This window comes from Cnephaeus nilssonii, assembly GCF_951640355.1.
Source record: "Cnephaeus nilssonii genome assembly, chromosome: 4".
NCBI classification, from domain to species: Eukaryota; Metazoa; Chordata; class Mammalia; order Chiroptera; family Vespertilionidae; genus Cnephaeus; species Cnephaeus nilssonii.
The window spans coordinates 100006612-100028286 of record NC_137075.1 but is presented as its reverse complement, the minus strand read 5'-3'; the positions used below and the strand labels follow the sequence as shown (position 1 = coordinate 100028286).

The 21675-nt window shown below is 57.0% G+C and overlaps 1 protein-coding gene and 1 pseudogene across 4 annotated transcripts in view; one reads left to right on the top strand and one right to left on the bottom strand.

Annotated features, from left to right (window-relative positions):
• The window catches only part of CCDC88C (coiled-coil domain containing 88C), a 110671-nt gene that overhangs the window by 47691 nt on the left and 41305 nt on the right, over window positions 1–21675 (top strand). For 2 of the 3 annotated variants that reach the window (XM_079768111.1, XM_079768110.1), the window contains exons 5-12: window positions 9940–9998; window positions 10928–11011; window positions 13646–13786; window positions 14218–14402; window positions 15121–15202; window positions 15537–15695; window positions 20158–20304; window positions 20946–21090. In XM_079768111.1, coding sequence (XP_079624237.1) covers window positions 9940–9998; window positions 10928–11011; window positions 13646–13786; window positions 14218–14402; window positions 15121–15202; window positions 15537–15695; window positions 20158–20304; window positions 20946–21090 — 1002 coding nt within the window. The other variant, XM_079768112.1, reaches the window with a different exon arrangement.
• The window catches only part of LOC307097890 (dCTP pyrophosphatase 1-like), a 447295-nt pseudogene that overhangs the window by 404307 nt on the left and 21313 nt on the right, over window positions 1–21675 (bottom strand). The gene's annotated exons all lie outside the window — the stretch shown is intronic.

The following is a 21675-nucleotide window of genomic DNA, read 5'->3' as shown; positions in this document are numbered from 1 at the left end:
CCTGATTAGGTGGGAGCTGGTATTAAGGGGAGAGGAGAAAGGTGCCCAGGGAGGTGGGTGGTTCAGGCTCAGTTCTGCTCTGGAGGTCGCAGCGTAAAATGACTGGAGGAAGGCTGAGGAGCGGGCGGGGCATTCTCGAGCCCTTGGTGAGCCCACCACGTGGTGGACATGGTACATGTACCACAAAGTGGGAATGAAAGGTGCTAGTGGGATGGGGTGTGCCATCCCCATTACCAATGAGGAAACAGGCTCTCAGAGTGAGTGACAAGCCCCGGCCCCTCGGTCTGTAAGCAGAGGTGCTGACTGAAATCTGCTCCATTCAATCTGTATCCCGCGCAGACATGCACGTGTCAGGTTGAGCTCTAGGCGACCGCCTACAAAAATAGCCGTGGGTATGGTTCGACCTAATATTAAATAAACATGTCCTCCTCCCCCGCCAGCCACCCTGCCGCCTCGTCACACTGCAGAGCTTGGCTACCTTCCTGTCGACGCCTCCTCTTCCCCGTCCCTGCCCGTGTCCCCACTTCCTGTGCCCTCCGGGGACCCCTGATCCACCAGGCACCTCCACACACCACCCCTGGCTCCAGCCCTCCCTCGGCGGACTCGGTTCTGGCCCCTTCGTGACCCACGGGGGCTGTGGAGAACACAGGTCCCCTCCTAGGGGCTGGCACTGAACGGAAACATCTGCAGAGACGTGGATGCTGATTTGGAAAAAAACCCCACACAAACCCAGCTTTATGAAGGTGTAATTTGCATACCATAAAATTTGCCCACTTTAAATGTACGCTTTAGTGACCTTTTCCATAGATGTAGAGAGTCATGCACCCTTCACCATAATCCAGTTTTAGAACATTATGGGGAACCTGATTGAAAATGGTGACAGGTGAACAGAGTGCCTCCTGGTATCCAGCATCGCGTAGAATTGACAGACGTCACCCAAAGAGGCTGTGGCCCTGGCCCCTGCTCTGAAGAAGTGGGAGATGAGCCGGGGAAGTGAAGGAGGAGAATGCCGCCCAGGCAGCAGGCTTGGGGGGGGGGGGGGGGAGGCCTGCCTTACCGTGATGTCAGGACCAGAGGGAGTTGAGCTGGACAGGTTAGGAGAGAAGTCCTGGGGGAGGGGCTCCCATCGCAAAGGAGGCTGGCAGGTCCCCCAGCGAGAAGATGCAGACCCAAGTGCCAGAGCAGAGGGACGCGTTTACGGGGCAGGGTTTTCTGTTTTAAAAATAGACGCGTGAAGCATTTGGGGCTTCTTTGTAAACAGAACTCAAAGTCGGTTTCTTTCTGCGGGTTCCCTGGGAGGCGGGGCTTTCTCACTGACGCTGTCGCACGCGTTTCGGGAACGTGCCGGAGCTCCTTCCTGCTGGTGTTGACAGTGTGCTGTCATTTATAACATTCCGCCGTTTTGGGTTATGTCTTGTTTTTGGCCAAGGCACCACAGTGGAGTCAGGTGCCAGGGGCAGGACAGACCCCAGCAGAGCTCCTGGTCCACCCCTCCCCCGTCACACAGTGACCCTGAAAGCCTGAGGCGCCAAGCCTTCGTCCCCCTTCCCCTGATCTAACAAAGCGAGATGGCGCAGCCCCTATGACTACAAGGTTTCCGGTGTGTCTCACGCACCTCCCTCGCCCATCGGACCAAAGGATGTCCTCTTTACTTCTGCCCTGGGATTTCAGGGCAGCCCGGTGAGTGTGAAAAGCCCTTCATACTCTTTAAATCAGCGGCCGCCAACCTCGCGGGCCTCACGGATCACCAGGGGTCCACGGACCCCTGGCTGGCGACCGCCGCTTTAAACTGCGTGTAAGGTCTCTGCTCAGTGTCTGCCCCTCTTGGCCCCAAATCCTCATGCGCCTTCCCTGTTTTGAACCTCGGGTCGGCTCTCTGGATTTCCTCTCTGACGGTGCGTGGTCCAGCGCTCTCAATGGGATGTCCGTCCCCGGGGAAGCATCTGTCTGGCACCTCATTAACTGTACACCCCACTTCTTGGAGCCCGGCTGGGGGTCCGGCAGGACCCTGCTCTGAACCCCTCCGTCACCGGCGTACGATGGCGCTTAGCAGGAAAGCCGTCTCCTTGGCAGCTGGTCCATGTCCAGGCCCCCCTCCCTGGCCCTCCTTGGTGTCGTTTCTTGCCCGTTTCTCTTACCTGCCCGTCCGCCCGTTCCTTCAGGCAGGTGCCTGGGCTCTGCTTGCGCAGCATCGGAGCCCTCTTCTCGTCCTGTCCCGCCACCCCCTGCACCCTGGCTCCAGCCCCCGCCGCCTCCGGCCTGGCTGTGCCCCGGAGGGGCCTTCTCACCGTCCGCCCTGCGGCCTGTGCTCCCCACAGCGGCCAGAGCAGAGCAGTCCTCTTAGAACCGTGGTCGGCAAACTGCGGCTCGCGAGCCTCATGCGGCTCTTTGGCCCCTTGAGTGTGGCTCTTCCACAAAATACCACGGCCTGGGCGAGTCTATTTTGAAGAAGTGGCGTTAGAAGAAGTTGAAGTTTAAAAAATTTGCCTCTCAAAAGAAACTTTAATCGTTGTACTGTTGATATTTGGCTCTGTTGACTAATGAGTTTGTAGACCACTGTGCTAGAAAATTACTCAGATGATCTCACTCTCCTGCCCCCACCCTCTCGGCACTGGGGCCTGTGCACTGGCTGTTCCCTCTGCCTGGCATGCTTTTCCGTCAGGTGCCCACAAGAACAGCTCCCTCAGGTGTCTGCTCAAGTGACACCTCCTCACTGCACCCCCTGACCTCCCTGTTCACAGCTACCGCCTCTCCCTCAGGAGCCCAGTCCTCTTACCCTGCTCTGCCTTCCTTTTTCATAACGTTTATCCCCCTCTGTGTCATGTACTTACTTTCTTCATGTCTAGTACATGGCTTGTTTTTCCTCCTCTAGGATGTAATCTCCCGTGAGGACATGCATCTCTGGGGTTTTGTTGCTGTTGCCAATATCTTCTAAGTGTCTAGGTCAGTGCCTGGCACGTGGTAAGTGCTCAATGAATGAGCATAATTGCTGGAGACCCCCCCTGCTCTCCCCACTTCCCTACGCCCTCGAGCTGGGGTTCCTTACAGTGTCAGCCCCGTGCTCTCGCAGATACAGAGGCCAGGCGTCGGTGGTCGGGGCCACGTGAGTTGATCTGTGTGCTCAACGCCGTGTGTGTGGCTCCCCACGGCTGGAGAAAACTGCCCCCTCGCCGCACCACCTCGCCAGCCGTGCACCTGCCAAACAGATGTACGTGGCTTGTCGGAGTGCGTCCTACAAGACGTCGAATGGAAGCCAGAGGTGGCGAGGTCGGCTTTATCTGTAAAGTGAGGGCAGCCGTTGGACTAGAACCAGACCAGCTCCCCGGTGCCTTCGAGCCCCGGTGTCTCCGCGGCCAGGCCTGTCACTGCCACACGCGCCGAGGACGAGCTGTGTCCGGCAGGAAGCCAGCAAGGTCCTTTCTCTGATGAAACAGGACCGTCGTGCTGGAAGAGAGCGTTGCCGTTCTGCTTTTCTTCCAAGGTCTGTGTGCAAGCGCAGGCCTGGTGTTCAGACTTGGAGATTGCTGATCCCACCTTCAGCCGCTTAGAACGGAAGGGAGGGAGTCACAAGGTGCAGACCCAGCCCAGAGAGGAAGGGCACTTGTGGAGGCACACAGCCTGGTGGTCCCATAGGAAGAGATGTACTTTTCATTCGATGTTTCTGTATGGGGACGCCAGCCCCTGGTCCCAACGCCAGGCAAGACTCCGGGGCCGTGGAGGGGCTGCCCCGCATCCACACCCTGCAGGGTCCTGTCTGTGAACGCCACCGGACCTTGGAGAATGGCCTGGGCTCCCACCAATTGCTCTTTGGTGGTCTGGCCCTCAGTTCTTCCTTTTCCCCCTCTTATGGTGGTTACACAAGGGCCTTCAGGGCACAGAGCAGGCACCTCGAGGAGTCGGAGCCTTCTGAGTCCCAGAGGCGGCGAATGGCCTTCCTTCACAGCTCCGTGCCGGCCACTGCTCTGTCTGCGGAAACCACAGGTCAATTCCCGACCTCCCAATAGACCAGGGGCCTTTCTGCCTCTCCTCCTCTGAGCAGGCTGCCCGGCCAGCGGCTCAAAGGAGCTCATCCTCCAGCTTCTGTTGTCTAATGCCCACCTGGCTGGTCCCGGGGGCCCAGAGGTGAACTGGCTGTCTCTGCTCCAGAGCCCTGCGCCTGTGTCGGGGCAGGGAGGGGAGAAAGCACCCAGAACCAGGTCTGTTCCACGGTGAGAGCAGGGTGAGCACGCTGTACACAGAGTGCAAAGCAGGTCATGCGTTCTGCCTGGGCAGGGCAGGAAGACTTCCTGGAGGAGGGGCTGTTTGACAAGGCGTGGCAGAGCAGAGAGCAGAGGGAAGGGGTCCAGGTGGGCGGAGCTCAGAGGAGGGGTGCTGTGCTGGGAGTCCCCTGGGGAGCCTCGGGCTCGGGGCACAGGGAGGGAGGCAGTCTCCGGTCCCGGCGGAGCTTAGGTTTCAGAGGCTGGAGGGAAACGGAACTCCTGACACTGCTCGGAATTTAATATTTAACCCTCTCCGTGTTTACTTGCTCTCCTGTCAAGAGTGTCCTTGAAGTGCTTTCCGGGTTCCATGGAAACCTTCCCTCACGGCCCACACGGCTCAGCTCTGCTTTCTGGTGACTAGCTGGGAACCAAGAGACCCGAGTGCCCAGTGGTTTGCTCCCCGGCCCTGTGGCAACCGAGGAAGGCGGCTCAGAATCGGATTGGTTAGGAACAGCCTTTTGCCACTGAGAGAGTTCTTTTAAAAAGCCATGAGGGCCCTCTTCCTTCCCCTGCCGTGGGCCTGGGGTTCTGCGCTCCTCACTGCCCTGCTGGCCCCGGGACCTGCTGGGTCCAGGGTCTCCCATGGGAGCTAACGAGCATTATGTCCTTCTTCCCAGCCTTACTTTTTTCACTTCTCCCTAACTCTCTCATCTCAACTCTCTCATCCATATCTTTTTTATTTTTGCGTTTGCAAAACATCTAAGTTCCTTTGAATGAGGAAGAAAAAGTAAGCGAGACGAATCCTCGGGCATTCGATCCTATTACTGTTTCCTGTCTCGTCCTGGAGGGAGCAGGTTCAGAAAAGCCCCGAACTGCTATTTCCAGTGCCGATCTCAGTGTGTAACTTAGCTCCTGCGCTGCTGTTCAGTCCGCCCAGAACGCGGGGCTGCTGGCGCGGGAGCCGAGAGCCGGCGCTCCGCTCCTCGAGGACCGTGAAAAGCTTGCTTAACCCCAAGGCCAGGCGAGCGTGGCAACTCGGCCAAACGCCGGCCTTGTGAACGGCTCCTGGGACCTGCCTGGATACCAGACGTTGTTGAGTCAACTTCTCAGCGGGGCCCGTGCACAGAGCAAATGCTCCCTGGCCGCGGCCGCCTCGCCATGGCCTCCGGCAGGCCTGACCTCTGCGGCCGTCCGAGGAGGGACCAGATGTTGTTTGTCAAAGGTCTCTGTGCTCCCGGCAGTGTTTGGGCTCTGAGTTTTCTGCGTGGGGGGTTGGGAGGGACCCTTTCTCGGATCGTCCGCCACCACCTCGCCGTGGCCGACAGCCAGCGCAGCCCCTGGGGCACGGTCTGCGCTCTTGTGGTTGAGTCTCTGCTGACCTTCCGCCGTCGGGTGCTAGGACGCGGATTCGCTCTCAGCCTCTGCGGCGGGGCAGGCCGGTGGGTAGGGAGTCGTTCTCGGTGGAGACGCTGTCTGAGGGCGGAGGTGGCTGTTTCAGATGGTTCTGCGGGATGCGGGAGAGCAGCCTTCTGTGCTCTGGCAGAGGGTGGTCGTTGCCCACGCACAGCGGTGCTGGGGGGTGGGGTGGGCGGGGGGCCTACATTGATGCGGGTGATGGACAGACGCTGGGATAAGGGGGCCGCCGGCCTGGGTGCACTCAGGGGGCCCAGGCACCATTGCCCAGGTGGCTGGGTGCCGGCCAAAGTCTGAGTTTGATAAACGTTTGTTGAATGACTAATTAAACAAATGGGAGAGCCTGCTTATGTTAATGCCCGTTGGGGGGCCACATGTGTGACGTTCTTGGTAGAAGAAATCTAGGTGCGTGTTTCCCAGGGGTCGCTGTCCAGGCTGTGCGGTGGTGTGTTCAGGTGCCTGCCTCGTACCCCATGGACCAGGGTGGGCACGAAGGGTCCCCATGTGCCCACCCACGAGGAATTGACTGTCCGCTCTGTTCTCAGCAGTGCCATGGATCTAACTCAGGGTGGCCCCGGCTGGCGAAATAATAGACAGCTGTTCTCGTCGTAAGGAGGGCCCCCAGAGCTGTGCCCGTGGGCTGAGGCCTGGGATATCGTTACTCAGGAGACATACACAGGGGCCATGGTCATGGTCAGTGCCACGCTCTCTTCAAACCAGCGAGGCAGCCCCATAGTCGTCCTTATGAGGGGGCGGGTTTTCACAGGCGAGACCAGGGAAGGCGTGGTGAGTGGTTGACTCTAGCACGTGAGTCCGAGGAAAGCAGAATTAGAATTAGTAAGAAGATACATACCGTATTTTCCGGCGTATAAGACGACTTTTTAACCCAGGAAAATCTTATACGCCCAGCCGTCTTATACGCCAGAAAATACGGTATATGCACTAACTTCTCACTTAACGTCGCCGATAGGTTCTGTGATTTTCAGACTGAAACCAGTTTTACTCTAGGAGGTGAATTGACATAATCAAGAATTAAGTTCCTACAGCATCTCATCATCGTTACAATGAGGTGACGTTGACTGAAATGACATTTGAGGTCCTATGTGCCATCCCAGCAAGAAAGGAAACACACGTTCCCTGTGCCCTTCCCCTGGGACTCGATGCTGACGGGTCACGTCCGTCCGTCCGTCAGCAGACGCTGGTGAGCGGCTGCACCGTGGCCCTGGGATCGGAAGCCGGAAGCGGGCCGAGCTGGAGCCCTGCCCTGGAAGGAATGTCAATGAGGGACGACAGTTTCAGGACGAAGGGGGTAGTAGAGAATTGGGGAAAGCAGGTGGGGACAGAGCTGGGACCCGATCTCAGTGTGTAACTCAGCCTGTTTGAGCCCCGACCTTGCTTGTAAAAGGGAGATTCTGCCCACTGGGGAGTAAACAGTGGCATGTTGTGTTCAAGTGCAGCGTGGTCTGTGGGAGCGAAGGACACGGAGGAGGGCAGGCTTAACCACCGGATTGGGTTAGCACTTCCCCTCAGCCTCACTGTGGCTTGCAGATCCTGGGCCTCTGGCTGTGGAGAGCTGAGCTAGCCAGAGGGAGGCGTGCCCGTGCCTGCTTCTCTCTGACCCCTCCCTGCGGCCAGCTCACCGTGGACCCCGGCACGGCAGTGTGTGCTGTGTGGGGCAGGAGGAGCTCCCTCCTGGGAAGGGCTGTTTACTTCCTTTACCTAATCCCCACCTTCGTACCTAAGTGATCATTTGCAGACAAGATTTATTTTCCGCACCCAGAGACAGGAAGTGGGAACATGCAAATGGCTACCTCTGAGAGAATCAAAGAGTAGAACCACACGGGGCCTCGGGATCACCTGCCTGGCCCAGAAGGAGGTTTGGTTCCACGGGATGGGCAGTGGCCGAGAGGGCTGTGTTCAGAAGGACCCAGAGGCCTCATGCCAGGCTCTGTAAGGAAGCGTTGTGATTGGCCATGTCTGCCCCGGACGAGGTGAGAAAGTCAGGGAATTGCCCAGCCCTGATCTGACCCAGCCTGCACATTTGAGAGGTTGGTGTGGCTTCATTGTCCACCCTTACAGCACAGCACGCGTGCTAGCAGGTCGTGCCCCTTCTGCTTTGGGAGCTGATCGCTGCAGCCGTCTGTAGCCTTATGTGTAGCTGAGATCAGCCTAAGTGAATTCCATTTCTGCTAAGAAGGACGGGGGAGTTTCTCTGTGTCAACACTCCAGGAAGCAGGTAGTAGAGGAAGTGAGGTTTTTCTTAGATTCAACCCCCCCCCCCCCCCCCCGAGTTGTGAGGTTGTGGGTAGACGATGTGGAGGGTGCCTGATGTTTACTAACCTTCCCCCACCCACGGTGACTCATTCAGCACCGAAATCCACATTGCTTCATGCCCTGCTTCCCCCCCCCCCCCCCCCATTTCTCACTCTAAAAACCAACTCTAGTAAGCTTAACCACAGAGCATTTATAATTCGACCAACACCGTGTTCTCTTACCTCTGGGCCTTTGCATGGGCTGTTCCTGTGCCTGGAACGCTCTCGCTCACCTGCCCCCTGACCTCTCCTCCCCACGCCGGTTCTCAGTTCAGGGTCATTTCCGTGAAGAAGCCTCTCCCGACTCTCACTGCAGACTCGTGTCCTCCTCCCAGGTTCCCCTGACATTTTTCAGATTTTGTTCATTGTTGATTTCTTGGTCTGAGCGCAGAGGACTGTGTTGATTACGACAGAGCTCCCGGCAGCCAGAACACATGGGTGCCTGGGAAGGGAGCTGTCTGTAGGTTTGTTTCTCCTTCGACTGCTTAACTGTGTCACTGAGCCAATCGCACTGGCAGGGACCCAGTAGAGAGTCGTATGTATGTTTTGAAACTGTTCAAAACCCACAATCTGGTAGATTAATGAAAATAGCAGTTCTTCTAACTCCTGAAATCCTGTGAGAAATTGGGCATCAGCCTCCCTTGAGAAATGAGGGAACTTCTGCTGCTCTCTCTCTCTGTCTCTTTTTATAAGTGTCATAGGAATCCAGGTAGGGATGAAAATCACAGGATGCACTTGTGATCAGCACGTTTGTATTCACTCAGCCTCGTGAGAGCAAGCACAGCACTGCTCCACCGGAGTGAAGATTTTTCTAAAATTAATTCTCCACCTATAAAACCTGTTTCCTTCCTCTGTCACAAAACTCAGCAAACAGGAACTCCGTATTTTTCTAATGGTGCGCTGGATCAGATTTAGTTCTGCCTCGATGCCTGATGGGTGCGAATGAATGAGTGAATGAATGAGTGAATGGCTCATGGTTGTCACTGTGTGTAACTGCAGGGAGCAGAACCCTTTACTCTTTCACTGAGCAGCCTCAGACTAATTTTTAGCTCGCTTGTGTGCGTGTGTGCGTGCGAGTGTGCGTGTATGTGTGGTGTGCATGCAGGGTTTCTGATCTCCTCGTTTATGCTTTGGCTATCAGCAGTGGACCTATCCAATGCTTGTTCCCACGTTCAGTGCTGTCTTCCTCTGCTGTGGCTGGGGACATGGATCCTCAGAGCAGTTTAAGTTATTCTAGAGAATGATACACTTAGATCCTCTGCTGTGAGCAGAGTTCATAAAGATTTCCTGTATGAACTCTGCCTTCTGTCTCAGCTCTTCTCTATTCTAAAAAAAACCAACAGCCACTAAGGTGTTGTTTAGCATCATTTAGATTAAAGCACTGAGAAACGGAGCCTTTGGGAGGGGATTGGTGGAGTGAGTTTGTGGCCTTGGTACGCAGTATAAGTATGAGGCCATCACAAGTGACATGTGCATGTTGTCTGGGGTTTTCTTTGGACTACTTCAGCCGAACTTCGATACTGAATTATGGAGAGGGGAGGGGGTGGAATAGATGTGGAGAATGTTGATAACGTGAAGCTGGGGGATGAATCCGGGAGCTCATCGATCGTCGATCTGAAATGTTGCACGATGAAAAGGTAGTGTTGTATGCAGCCTCATCTTAGAGCCGACGCAGTATTTCCTGCGGAGACGCCTCTCTGCCATTGGGCTTTGCTTCCCACACACACTAAAAAGAGATGCCGATGTTGAAGTTCGTGGAGCATCATGGGAAGATACTTATGACATATTTGAGTGGAAAAGGAAGGACCACAAATAGTTATGTACAGAGTTCCCATTTGGCTTAAATAACGTAGAAGCCCATACGTAGAAAACAGATGGCGTATGTACACCCAGGTCGAAATCACTGGGTAGAGAAATGATGTTTGTTTTTAGATTTTCTACAGCACACTGGTGTATCGCTGGTGAGATATTGTGAACAGATGAGTCTAATTAAATATGTTGCTCTTTTGATTTAGGGAAGAGTATGGAGGAAATCAAGAAGGTGCTGTTGTTGGTGCTGGGCTGTGCCGTCCAGGTATGGCGTGGGCAAGGGTGGAGTGGGGGGCCTTGCCTTAGCCATCTTGTGTGTGGGTTTGTGGGGATAGACTCCCCCTTAGTGAGTGAGGTAGGAGGGAAGCTGCCTTCAGCCCAACATGACACGTCCCGGCTTCCTGAGAGAAGGGACCACTCAGTAGGTGGCAGCCGATTCCAGTACCAGGGCACCTTTGGCAAGAAGCAGATGGGGATTCCTCAGCCCAGGGGGCCCTTAGCAAACCGTACCCAGTATAGGGACACCTCGAGCAAAGAGCAGCAGCTACACACAGCCTGGCCGCATCTGCCCCACCCCGTCTCGGGAAATAAACGCTCATGGGAACAGAGCCCCCGGTGACTTCCTGTACTGTCTCCGGCTGCTCGCACAGTGCGAGTCAGGCTGAGACTAAGCGGCCCGCGGACTCAGATGTTTTTACCATCCCGCCCTTTGAAGACAACGCTTGTCGCCATCTGGCTTAAAACAGGTGGTCTTGATCTTTACTTGTTTAAGAATCAATGGAGCTTGTTTAACGTGCAGATTTCTGTGTTTCATCCCCTATGTCTCCAACCCGATGGGGCTTTTTAAGAACAAGCAGCCCAGGTGATTCTGATGTAGGTGATCGGAGCAACTTGTAATCGAGAGAAACCGCAGTCCTCTAGAGCAGCGGTCGGCAAACTGTGACTCGCGAGCCACATGTGGCTCACTGTTGACTAATGAGTTTGCCGACCACTGCTCTCGAGGCAAGCATGTCAAACTCTCGCCCGCTGCTCTAGAGAAACCTCAGTCTGAGGGGCCGTGGGGACGTCAAATTCTTGGTTACAAAGGAGGAAGCCGGGGGCTGGTGGGCAGGTCACTTGGAAACTCTGTGGCTGTGGTGGGCTCAGGTTGCCTCGCTCGCAAAATGCTCCCATTAACACGCGTCACCCCCGCAGTGCGAGAGGAAAGAGGAGTTTATCGACAGAATCAAACAGCTGGACATCGAGACCCAGGCCGGGATCGTGGCCCATATCCAGGAGGTAGGTGTGTGGCTGGCTCCGTGGGGCTCAGCTGTGGACCCCCACTCCCGTGTCAGCCAGGAGGCAGGCTCTCTCCACCCAGGAGGAGTTGAAAGACTACGTCACCCATTTAGTGATTTTACTAATTTTAGGTTTCCGATACCACAGAAATACTGAACCTGTTTGGAAAGGTAGTCGTCAGCAAGCTAAAGTAAAATGGGGGTAAGAATTTGAAGGAAAAAAAAAGTAAGACACCTCAGTCAAGTCGTCTTTTGCCTCCTCTTCTGGCCTAATATGGACTCAGACTATTTTTAAGTGCTGTCAAGGGGTTTGGACTCAGAGTTTGATTTGCAGGCCCTGAAAATACATCCTGGCACGTGTCGCCCTGCTTCACACGGTTGAGCGTCACGGAGAAAGGCTCTCCGTGTCTGTCAGTGACGTGGCAGAGACACGCTGCCACCCCCTGGGAAGTGAGAAACCAGCACATCCTAGAAGGGCTGACCCCTGGGGTGGGGTCGGGAGGACTCGGCACTGAGGACAGTCCCTCTGCCGTGGAGCTTGGCAGCGGTGGTCACATCGGAAGTGGTTTCCCTGGAAACCGGGCCGGTGGGGGCAGGCACCGACCTGGAAGTGTATTTCCCTGACATCCTCCCCCCTCCCTCCAGAGGAAGCCGTCTATGATTTAGTTACCTTAGGACCGTGGTCGGCAAACACATCAGTCAACAGAGCCAAATATCAACAGTACAACGATTGAAATTCCTTTTGAGAGCCACATTTTTTAAACTTAAACTTCTTCTAACGCCACTTCTTCAAAATAGACTCGCCCAGGCCGTGGTATTTTGTGGAAGAGCCACACTCAAGGGGCCAAAGAGCCGCATGTGGCTCGCGAGCCGCTGTTTGCCGACCACGGCCTTAGGAGAAGTGGTTCAGCCTTCAGTCTCATTGGACAGATGAGATAAAGGCATGGAAAAGGCATGAGCAGGAGCACATAGGAGCAGGTGTGTGACCGGCAGGGGCAGCTGCACACAGCTCCCCAGGCCGGCACCGGGGCCAGGCTGGGCTGATGGGTCCCCAGCCTCCAGGCACCATGGGGTGATGGGCTCTGAGTCGGCACTGGAGCCAGAGGTGGAAGCGGCTTGTTGCAGTCGAGGGGAAATCCGCATTGTCCTAAACACACTTAGCCTTTCGTGACGGTGAGTGGCCGCCTGTTAGCCTGAGAACCATTCTGCTTTTCATTTTCCTGGTGTGTCCACGTGTTTTGAAAATGGACGTGTCCGGGGACTAGGTCTTCGCCACTCCCTGCCTTCCCGGCTCAGCCAGTGGGATATTTAAAATGAAAGGGGGTGGAGTGCAGCCCTGCGTCCTGAGTGGTTACCAGATTCGGGGCTGGCTGTGGGGACTGGGCTTCAGGATTAGTTGGGTGCTTCTCAGACATTCAGGGGCCCGGCCCCACAGGAGACCCCCCGAGGCAGCATGGCGGGGGAGGGAGAGGGGCACCATGAGCCTTTAATTAAAGCTGCTCGCGGGGCCGACGTGCCGCTGGGGTTGTGTCCCAGGATCCCCTTTCCAGACATAAGAGGCCTTTCCCAAGCACTGGGATGGAGCGGCCTCCAGCCAGCCTCTGAGTCCCGGAACCGGGCCTTTAGGGTGCCTGGTACCATGGGCTGAGATTTCTCCGAATCCTCTGAGATGTGCCGAACCCGACTTTTCCCTCTGTGACGTGGGGCGAGCTAAGGAAGTGGTGTCATTTGAGAAACCGAAAGGCCCTGTTTTCTTGTTGTGGGGTGGAGGTGTGTTTTTTGTTTTTTTTTTAAAGTTATTTCCTACTTCCATTTACTTCTCTGGAAAATTGAAGAACTTTTTTTCGGTGCACCTCACTGAGCAGATTTCCGTTTGTTTTCCCCCTTTGAGGCCCGGGTGCACTAACACTCACCTTCCCACTCTGAGAGGACGAGGCCTGGACACAGACCTGCCTCCTCTGGCTGGTCGGGGGGGTCCGGGTGAGAAGGGCAGACGGGCAGGCGGTGGAGAGGCCGCCCGGCGAGGGCCTGGCGGGAAGGGGAAAGCCAGGTGGGCCCGTGTGTGTGGCCTGTGGGGGTGAGAAACAGGTTCACCTGAACATTATTTTAGGTTATGACATATTTCCCCGGAAAATAACCTGAGATGGTTACGTACCCAACATTCGGACATGAGCGTTTTAATATTTTGCCCTCTTCGCATTCGATTTTAAGGAATAAGACGCTATTCCTCTCCTCACCCTCCCACTCCCACTCCCAAGGCCTACCTCCTTTGTGTGATAGATGGATGGTGCTCGACTAAAAACACCTGAGGACAGTTTGGGGCACGACTACCCCGTAGGGAGAGCTTCTGGGGTTACAGTCAGCCTCCTCTGAACGAGCGTGACAGCAGCAGTGGTTTGTGTGCGTGAAGAACGCGGCTGCAGAGAGTGTGGCTGCGCTTGCTAAGGACCCTCCCTCCCCCCCTCCCCGCCTGCCACGGAAGCTTCGTGGCTGAGGTTAATGTCAGTGAGATGGGTCGGCTGTGGCAGAGTCTGCCTGGGCCCCCGAGGCGTGGCCTTGGGGGGGATACTCTTGGGGACCCCCGCAGCTGCTCCCTGCCCGGCCTCTGCAGCCCCGGACCCGTGTGTGCCCTCAGGTGACCCACAACCAGGAGAACGTGTTTGACCTGCAGTGGCTGGAGGTTCCGGACGTGGCCCCGGAGGAGCTGGAGGCCCTCTCGAGGAACATGGTGTTTCACCTCAGGAGGCTCATAGATGATCGCGATGAATGCAGGGAGGTGGGTTTGCGGTGGGTGGCCCAGCGGCCTGGTGGGCAGGGCAGGGAGGGGCTTGGGCCTGGGGCCCGAGTTACGGCCGCGCTCCTCATCCTGACTCTTGCTCTCAAGCCTCTCTTTCTCTCGTGGTCCAGTTTCCGTGGGGGCGGGACGTGGGCACTTCCCCTGAGGGCACCGTCCCCTCCAGACACCTGTGTGAGGATCAAAGTTGGGTGTGGGGACCCTGCTCCATTCACACGCCCTTTTCGGTCTCACTAAATGTATCCTCGCTTTTTAAAAACTCACACCACCTTTCTCCCGCCTCCCCCCTGGTCTCGCAGTATCGACTGACATCCCTTTTACTTCCGTGTTTTGGTCCTTCTCACCAAGTTCTAGGGCGGGCACTGTGCCAGGCACAGGAGCGCGCCGGTGAGAGCCCTCTCTGCCCGCCGCAGCTGATCGTGGACCTGACTCAGGAGCGGGACTACCTCCAGGCGCAGCAGCCGCCCAGCCCCCTCAGGTCCTCCAGCGCCGAGTCCACGCCCAGCCCCACCAGCAGCCTCTCCAGCGAGGACAAGCAGCACCTGGCCGTGGAGCTGGCGGACACCAAGGCCAGGCTGCGCCGCGTCCGGCAGGAGCTGTGAGTCCCCCGGTGACCCGTTCTCTCTGCTCTTGGGTCGTGTGTCATCAACACATTTCTAACACGTGGTTCACTGCCAGGCGATGCAGCAAACAGGGAGCTCTGGCCAGCGCCCCGGAGTGCAGGCTCTGCTCCGAGCTGAGGCCCCGTTTGGCCGTGGCTAGTCCACTCCGCCCTGGGGCCTGCACAGGAGGGGCTCTGCTGGGCCTTTGGGGCTCCTGCCAGTCCAGACATCACAGACAGAGCAGCAGCCTGCTGTTCACCCTCGGGCCCAGGGTGGGGGTTGAATGGCCACACACCTGTGTGTGTTCTTGGGTGGAGGGAGGATGAGTCTCGCCCCAAAAGGCGAGCCTGTTCCCTCTTTCCTGCAGCTGTGATGTCACTTGCCCGTCATCTCGGGAGCTGCCCGCCTTCACCTCCCCGCCAGTGGGCCTCGCTGCCTGCCTGGCTGTGGAGGGGCGCAGGGGCTCCTGGGGTCTCCTTCCCTGTCCCGCACCCTCAGAGGAAAGCTCAGTGTCTGGCGGGTGTAGTCCGAGAGTAGGCATTGGAAACGTAAAAATGGCATTGGAGTCGGGAGCGATGTGCAAGCCCCACGTGCAGACTCCCTCCTCACGCCCAGAAGCCGGGTCCCCGTTCCTTTCCCGCCGTGGTCTCCCAGGTGGTGGGCTTTCTGGGTGCTTCTGAGGAAGCCCTCACCACGTCCTCCCATCGCCCCCAGGGAGGAGAAGACAGAGCAGCTGGCGGACACCAGGCATGAGGTGGATCAGCTGGTGCTGGAGCTGCAGAAAGTCAAGCAGGAGGTGAGTGGGAAGCCTGTCGTGTGTGGAGGGGGCGAGGGGCCAGGACGCCCCAGTAACCACGGCCCGAGGTCCAGGAATGTAACCGCGGGGCCTTCCAACAAAGGCCTGGTTCCTTCCCGCTCAAAACAACGCAGCCTGAGAGCCCGTTGTCCTGGGAGTTGCTGTGGGGATGACATGTTTTAGTGACAGCGTGCGGGGCCCCCGCGGTGGCCTGCACATGGAGCTGCTCGGCCGCCAGGACCCGGCTTCTCCCGGGGCTGCAGGGACTTGGCGCCTTTCCCCCCAGCCCGGAAGGTGCCCTGAGCCAGGCTCCCTGCCTTTGCCCTCCTCCCAGAACATCCAGCTGGCGGCCAGCGCCCGGTCTGCTCGCGCCTACCTCGACGAGCTGGACTCGCTGCGGGAGAAGGGGAGCCGCGTGGAGAGGCTGGAGATGGAGCTGATGCGCTTCAGGGAGAAGCTGAAGGACGCGGACTTCTACAAAGCCCGCATGGAGGTGAGCCCGAGCCGGGCCAGCGGCCCGCGGCGCTCCTGTCCTGGAGGAGCGGGAGGAGCTGCGATGCTTCCCCAGCTGCCCTTGCACCCAGGCCTGTCTGCGTGACCCCTGGGCCTCCCTCTGTTAGTGGCAGGAATAGGGTTGGGAATATGGTTGGAGGGCCCTGATTCTTTTAGGATTTTTCCTTCTCCTACTTCATGCCACAGTGCTGACCTTTCTAGTCACAAATCTTTTTTTTTTTCTTTTTTTTTAAGACTTGTAATTTCTGTGGCTAAATCTTGCCAGGACTGTTCCCTCATCTATAAGACAGAGATAACTGTACTAGTTCATGGGGTTTATACAATGGAAGAGGTAAAATCCCTGGTATAGGGGCACGTCCCATTGTAAGCTCTCAGTGGCACAGCCTACTCGGATCCCGAGGTTATGGGTCCATTCAGGGGAGGGTGTCAGGGCTGAGGCAGGGATTCGGGTGCTTTAACCACTCACCCCGACTGCTCCAGATCAACAGTGGGTTCCAGACCCCTCTCTCCCGAGGGTTTGGGAACTTTGCCCCCTTTGCAGGCCCCAGGGTTTAGAGGCAGTTTGAGGTCCCGGGGCCCCTTGGCGGCAGGTGTGCTTGGGGCAGGCTGTTTGGCTGGAGCCCTCAGCGTGTTCTCCTGCTGCAGACGGGCCCTGAGGTCCCGGGAGATGGCTGTCTGTACCTCCGACCTACTCAGGGTGTGTCTTTCCCCAGGAATGTCGGGGACACACTCGCCCTTACCCCCCTTGGAGAAGGCGCCCTGGGTGCTGTGCCAAGGCAGCCTGGCCCGGGCGGGGTGGGGGTGGGAGGCCGCTCTCGGCTTTGTCCTGGAAATGGTGCGCTGGCCCTGCTGGTGGTGAAAGGTGTCAATCTGCAGCACAGACAGGTTCCGGGACCCGGCACACAACCTCGCCGGAAGTGCCACAGGTGGGAGGGTCACAGACCGTCAACGTACAGGCTCCCCCAGACGGCTGCCTCCGCAGCCCTCCTGCACACTGGGGACCTGCGGCAGCCCCCACACCTCACCCCGATGCTGTCCCGTGGACGGGGGTGCGTGTCGGCACCAGTGCCAGCTGCCTTGCTCAGTCACGCAGACACGGCGACTGTCTTGTGTTCCAGACAGTCTACCCACCAGTACTCATCTATGTCACCACACTCTCAGGCCTGAGCTCCCACAGCACCCCTTCAGCCTTACAACCAACTCCTACTCGGCCTTCAAAACCCAGCTGGAGTTGCCCCCTCTGAGAAGTGCTTGCAGCTCCACTCTGTGAGTCAGATGCTCAGGCTCCCCAAGTGCCCACTATGAGGCAGCACGGAGCTGGCCTGTCCCCCTCCCGCAGGCTAGTCCTGTGTGGCCCAAGCCCCGCGCCGGGAGCGCCTGGGCTTTTGGAGGGTTTCGCGTGGGAACTCCTTTTCCGTGTTCTCACCTTTCATGCCTCTGGGTGATACAGCAATACTTTTCATAATGATTAATAATTTTTCTGTCCAATTAGTAATGCCTTAGGCCTGGCCGGTTTGGCTCAGTGGATAGAGCGTCGGCCTGCGGACCAAAGGGTCCCGGATTCAATTGGGTCAAGGGCATGTATACCTCCATAGCAGGCTCCTCCCCAGCCTGGGCCCTGGTCTGGGCACGTGCAGGAGGCAACCAATCGATGTGTTCCTCTCACATCGATGTTTCTGTCTAGGGAACTCTCTTCCACTCTCCCTAAATAAAAAAATCAATGGAAAAATATTCTCGGGTGAGGAGTAACAACAACAAAAACAAGAGAAAAAATTAGTAATGCCTTAAATTTTGCATTTGTTTAATGAGTTAAAGAGAAATGGTGTGGTTCATGGAGCCCAGGCCAGGGTAGAGGGTGAGCCACACTGTTCTCGGAGGCCCGTGCGCCAGGGCCCAGGGAGCAGTGAGGACGGTGCTGTGCACACGTCCTTCGATCGCAATGGTTCAACAGCCCTGCAGCTGTGCACAGGCCTCCTGTCAGCCCTGCAGACTGTGCACAGGCCTCCTGTCAGCCCTGCTCTGCCAGGTGTTCCGTGTGCACCTCGAGCCCCCGAGGGGAGGGACAGGGTCTTAAGCGACTGCATGCCTGGGGCCTGGTGCACACAAGGCACTTGGTAGTCACAACACAAGGACAGACCCATCTCCCAGCAATGAAAAGACTGGAAATCTGGGGAGAAGGACGGGGGAAAAGTCACGAGGTTTTGTCTCCTTCCGAATGGTGACACTTCAGCTGTGATGGGCCGAGGACGGTTCCCCTCCACTTGGGGACCAGCCATCAGGCCTGGCCTGTGACTTCCTAAACGTGGCCCCTCAGCTGTTCGCTGGGCTGGGTCTAGCCTTTAAATAGCCTCCCAGTTCAGTTGGGGTCAGGCCCTCGGGGGGCAGGCTGGCTGTGGGCAGCTGCAGGGGTGTGGCTCCTCCCCCGTCCAGGCCAAGCCCTTTGCCAGCTTCAGGACTCTGGCACGGCTTCTTGCGGTCTGGTCTCTCCCTTCCGAGGTGGCAGGGTGCGCAAAGCAAGTTTAGATATTTCTGACGTCTAACACCCGGCGACATCTAGACCACCCGAAAACGGAGACGTATTTGAATAGTAGCTATAGGTCACTTTGTTCCACGCTGTATTCTGCTGCTGGACACTGTCCATCCACTGCTGGATCCTGCTCGTGGTCCATCCAAGTCTTGCAGGGCCCAACTCGCTTGCCACCTCCGATCCCCCCTCATGGCGTGATTCAGCTGACAAGCATCATTGAACACTTCTGGGAGGCCCACAAGGACAGAAAGGGAGGGGTCCGGCCCTGCGGGACTAGCCTGCGGGAGGGGGACAGGCCAGCTCCGTGTTGCCTCATAGTGGGCACTTGGGGAGCCTGAGCATCTGACTCACAGAGTGGAGCTGCAAGCACTTCTCAGAGGGGGCAACTCCAGCTGGGTTTTGAAGGCCGAGTAGGAGTTGGTTGTAAGGCTGAAGGGGCAGGCTGTGCTGTGGGAGCTCAGGCCTGAGAGTGCGGTGATGTAGACTGGCTGGAACACAAGGTGAGAATGCTGGGGGCCGCGGCCAACGGGGGAGAGCCCTGCCTCCTTCCTGCTTGTGGCCCTCCATGGGCTCCAGCTCACATCACTGAGAGTTGTCTGAGCTTCTTCCTCTCCCTCTTCTTCCCATCCCCTCCACCCCGGGGCTCCGTAAGAGAACACATGTCTGCAGCTCTCCAGCTGAGTTCAAGCCCCAGCTTCACCCCTCGCTGGCTTTATGACTTGGGGCTCATTCCTTAATTGACCCACAGCAGCCTCTTAGTGTGTAGGAAGGAACTGTCCCTGCCTCCCCCTCGGGGCTGCTGTGAAGAGTGAATGTGCAAGGACAGAGGGCAGCCAGTGCAGGGCTGGGGATGGGCAGAGAGACGGTGCCCAGGTGAATCCAGGGTGTGTGAGCCAGCCCTTCCTGCTGCCAGGCCTTGATCAGAACTATGTCCACTGATGGGAGGTCCACGGCTTCCCTTCTGCCAAGAATCTTGGGTTCTGGCCCCTGCAGGGAAAATGAACACGAGGTGGAAAAGCAGCAGCTACTGCCCACTCCCAGTCGCTAGAACCCATGAGTGGGGCCAGCCTTGGAAAACTGCCCACTGAGAGCAACGGTCACATCCCATGTATGCGTGTTCCCAAACTGTGAAGGCATTCAGGGGAGACTCAGCCCCCTAAGACACCGAGTGGTTCTGGGAGGGCTCCTGGGGCGGGAGCAAAAATGAGGGGAAAAAGCTGAATGGCTCCCCCATGTGTGCTGGCCACTGGGACAGGAGTAAGTCCAGCAGACTCCTCCCGTGAGGGGGCCTGTGAGGGACCCAGCATGTGTCCCACACCCAGCATGTGTCTGACACCCAGAGGCCCATAGTATTGTTAGTTGTGTCTTAGCCCTCATGTCCAGGAAACTGCCGAGAGCTGTTTTTCTAAGAGGACGTGTGTGAAATGTTCAAATAGGAACTGTGTATTGAACAATAGCTCACCCGGATAGCCGTTTATTTCCAGGACCCAGATCAGAGGAGTGACTATTGAATTGAGAGGCCTAGACTCAGCCCTCAAATCTGGGACAGACTCTTAGCCCCACCCCTTCCTTGGTAAGCGAAGTCACGTACCTGTCAGCAGGCGCACTCGTCCAATAGACAAGGCTGTACATGTGAGACACGCTGACGCCAGGGCTGGCAGAGAGTAGACGCTGAAGAAGTGTTCCCTTCCCAAATTTAAGTAGTGTCTTGATTCAGAGATTTTTTTCCATAGAGAAAGCGCACCTGGCCTGGCCTAATGGAGAAGGGGCAGGTGCCCAAAAGCGGGGACAGAACGTCCCGCGGCAGCAGTGTGACCCTGAGGTGGCAGGTGTGGGTCCAGATGCCTGAAGGACGCTGTCCTCAGGAACCAGGGGCCTAGGTCTGATGGTTCTCATGTGTGTGTTTGCTGACCAGGAGCTGAGAGAAGACAATTTCACTTTGATTGATACCAAGTCCATTCTGGAGGAACAGCTGACGGCTGCTCGGGCCCGGGTCGATAAACTGTACGAGCTGGAGAAGGAGAACCTGCAGCTGAAATCAAAGCTGCACGACCTGGAATTGGTAGGACGAGTTGTTGTCCTCACGTGTACCACAGATGGGGCCGTTGCAGGTTCATGTTGTGCCCTTCTCTGATGTTCTGCTGCTGGGTTGGGGCTGCTGCCGACACAGTGACCCGCCAACTGCGGAGAGCTGCTTGCCAGGCTCGCCGGCTTGAGTGGACACCACTTAAGGCCCTCAAAACAGACAGGGCCTGACTTGTGTTGTTTTTCTGTAAGGATGGTTGTACATGGGTGCCTTTTGCAAAAAAGGGTCTCTGCTGGCATTTGGGGTGTGGGTTGAGCTGTGCTTTAGGAGTCTCTACAGCCTTTCCAAGACATGTTAAACCTGCTAAAGGGCTGCAGAGCTGCCATTCATCATATTACTTGCTTTAAAGCCCTGTGCTGTACGCCACTTTGTTCAGACACCACTCAGAGACGTTGGGCGTCTTCATCACCTAGGCCACTGGGTCAGCGTGTTTTTAGTGGCTCTAGGTCTCCCAGCTGGGCCCTGTGTTGGAGTCACTTCTGTGCAGCTATGTTTTTGGAAGCGAGCAGGTGCATGGAGGCCCTTCATCCTGGGGAATGAGGGTGGGTGCATGGGGGCAGGGCCTGTCCAGAGGGTGGCATGGGGGCATCCTCACCACTCCCCTCTTCCTGCACTAGGACCGGGACACAGACAAGAAGCGCATTGAGGAGCTGCTGGAAGAGAACATGGTCCTCGAGATTGCACAGAAGCAGAGCATGAACGAGTCCGCCCACTTGGGCTGGGAGCTGGAGCAGCTCTCCAAGAATGCAGACCTGTCAGACGGTAGGCAGCTGCCCCTGGGGCCTGGGAGCCAGGCTGGCTGCAGCTTCTCCCTCATCCAGGGAGCTGAGCCCTTGGCTCTGAATCTCCTGTGTGAGCCCATCCTCACCCCAAGTGACTAGGGTTTTATTCAAGGGCCATTTGGAACTGTTTCATTGTAATTCTCCCCAAGGGGAACATGAAGGGTCTGGCGGCCTTGATGTCAAGACGAACTACAAAGTAAGTTGCCAGATTTCTCAGCTCCCATGGGGACAGTCCCAGGAGCTTCCAGATGACAGCACGCTGACACCCAGGGGATGTCTTTGATCTGTCATGGGGGTTTGAACACTCTGCATGGCAGGAGCCTTCCCCAGAGGTCACAAACCTCCAGTATCACTAACCCTGGGCATGATTTCCTCCGTTCATCCCATAATCGGGCAGATGGGTGCAGTCTGTTCTCTGTCTCCCTGGGCAGGGGCTGCTAAGTGTCTCCTTCTCAGGGGAGCCAGGCCGCTTCCCCTCCCTCTTGTGCGTGCCCCCTCACAGCCCCCAGAGGAGGTGTGGGGTTGGCCAGGGGAAGATGGGTGGCGAGGCAGGCAGTGCACCGGC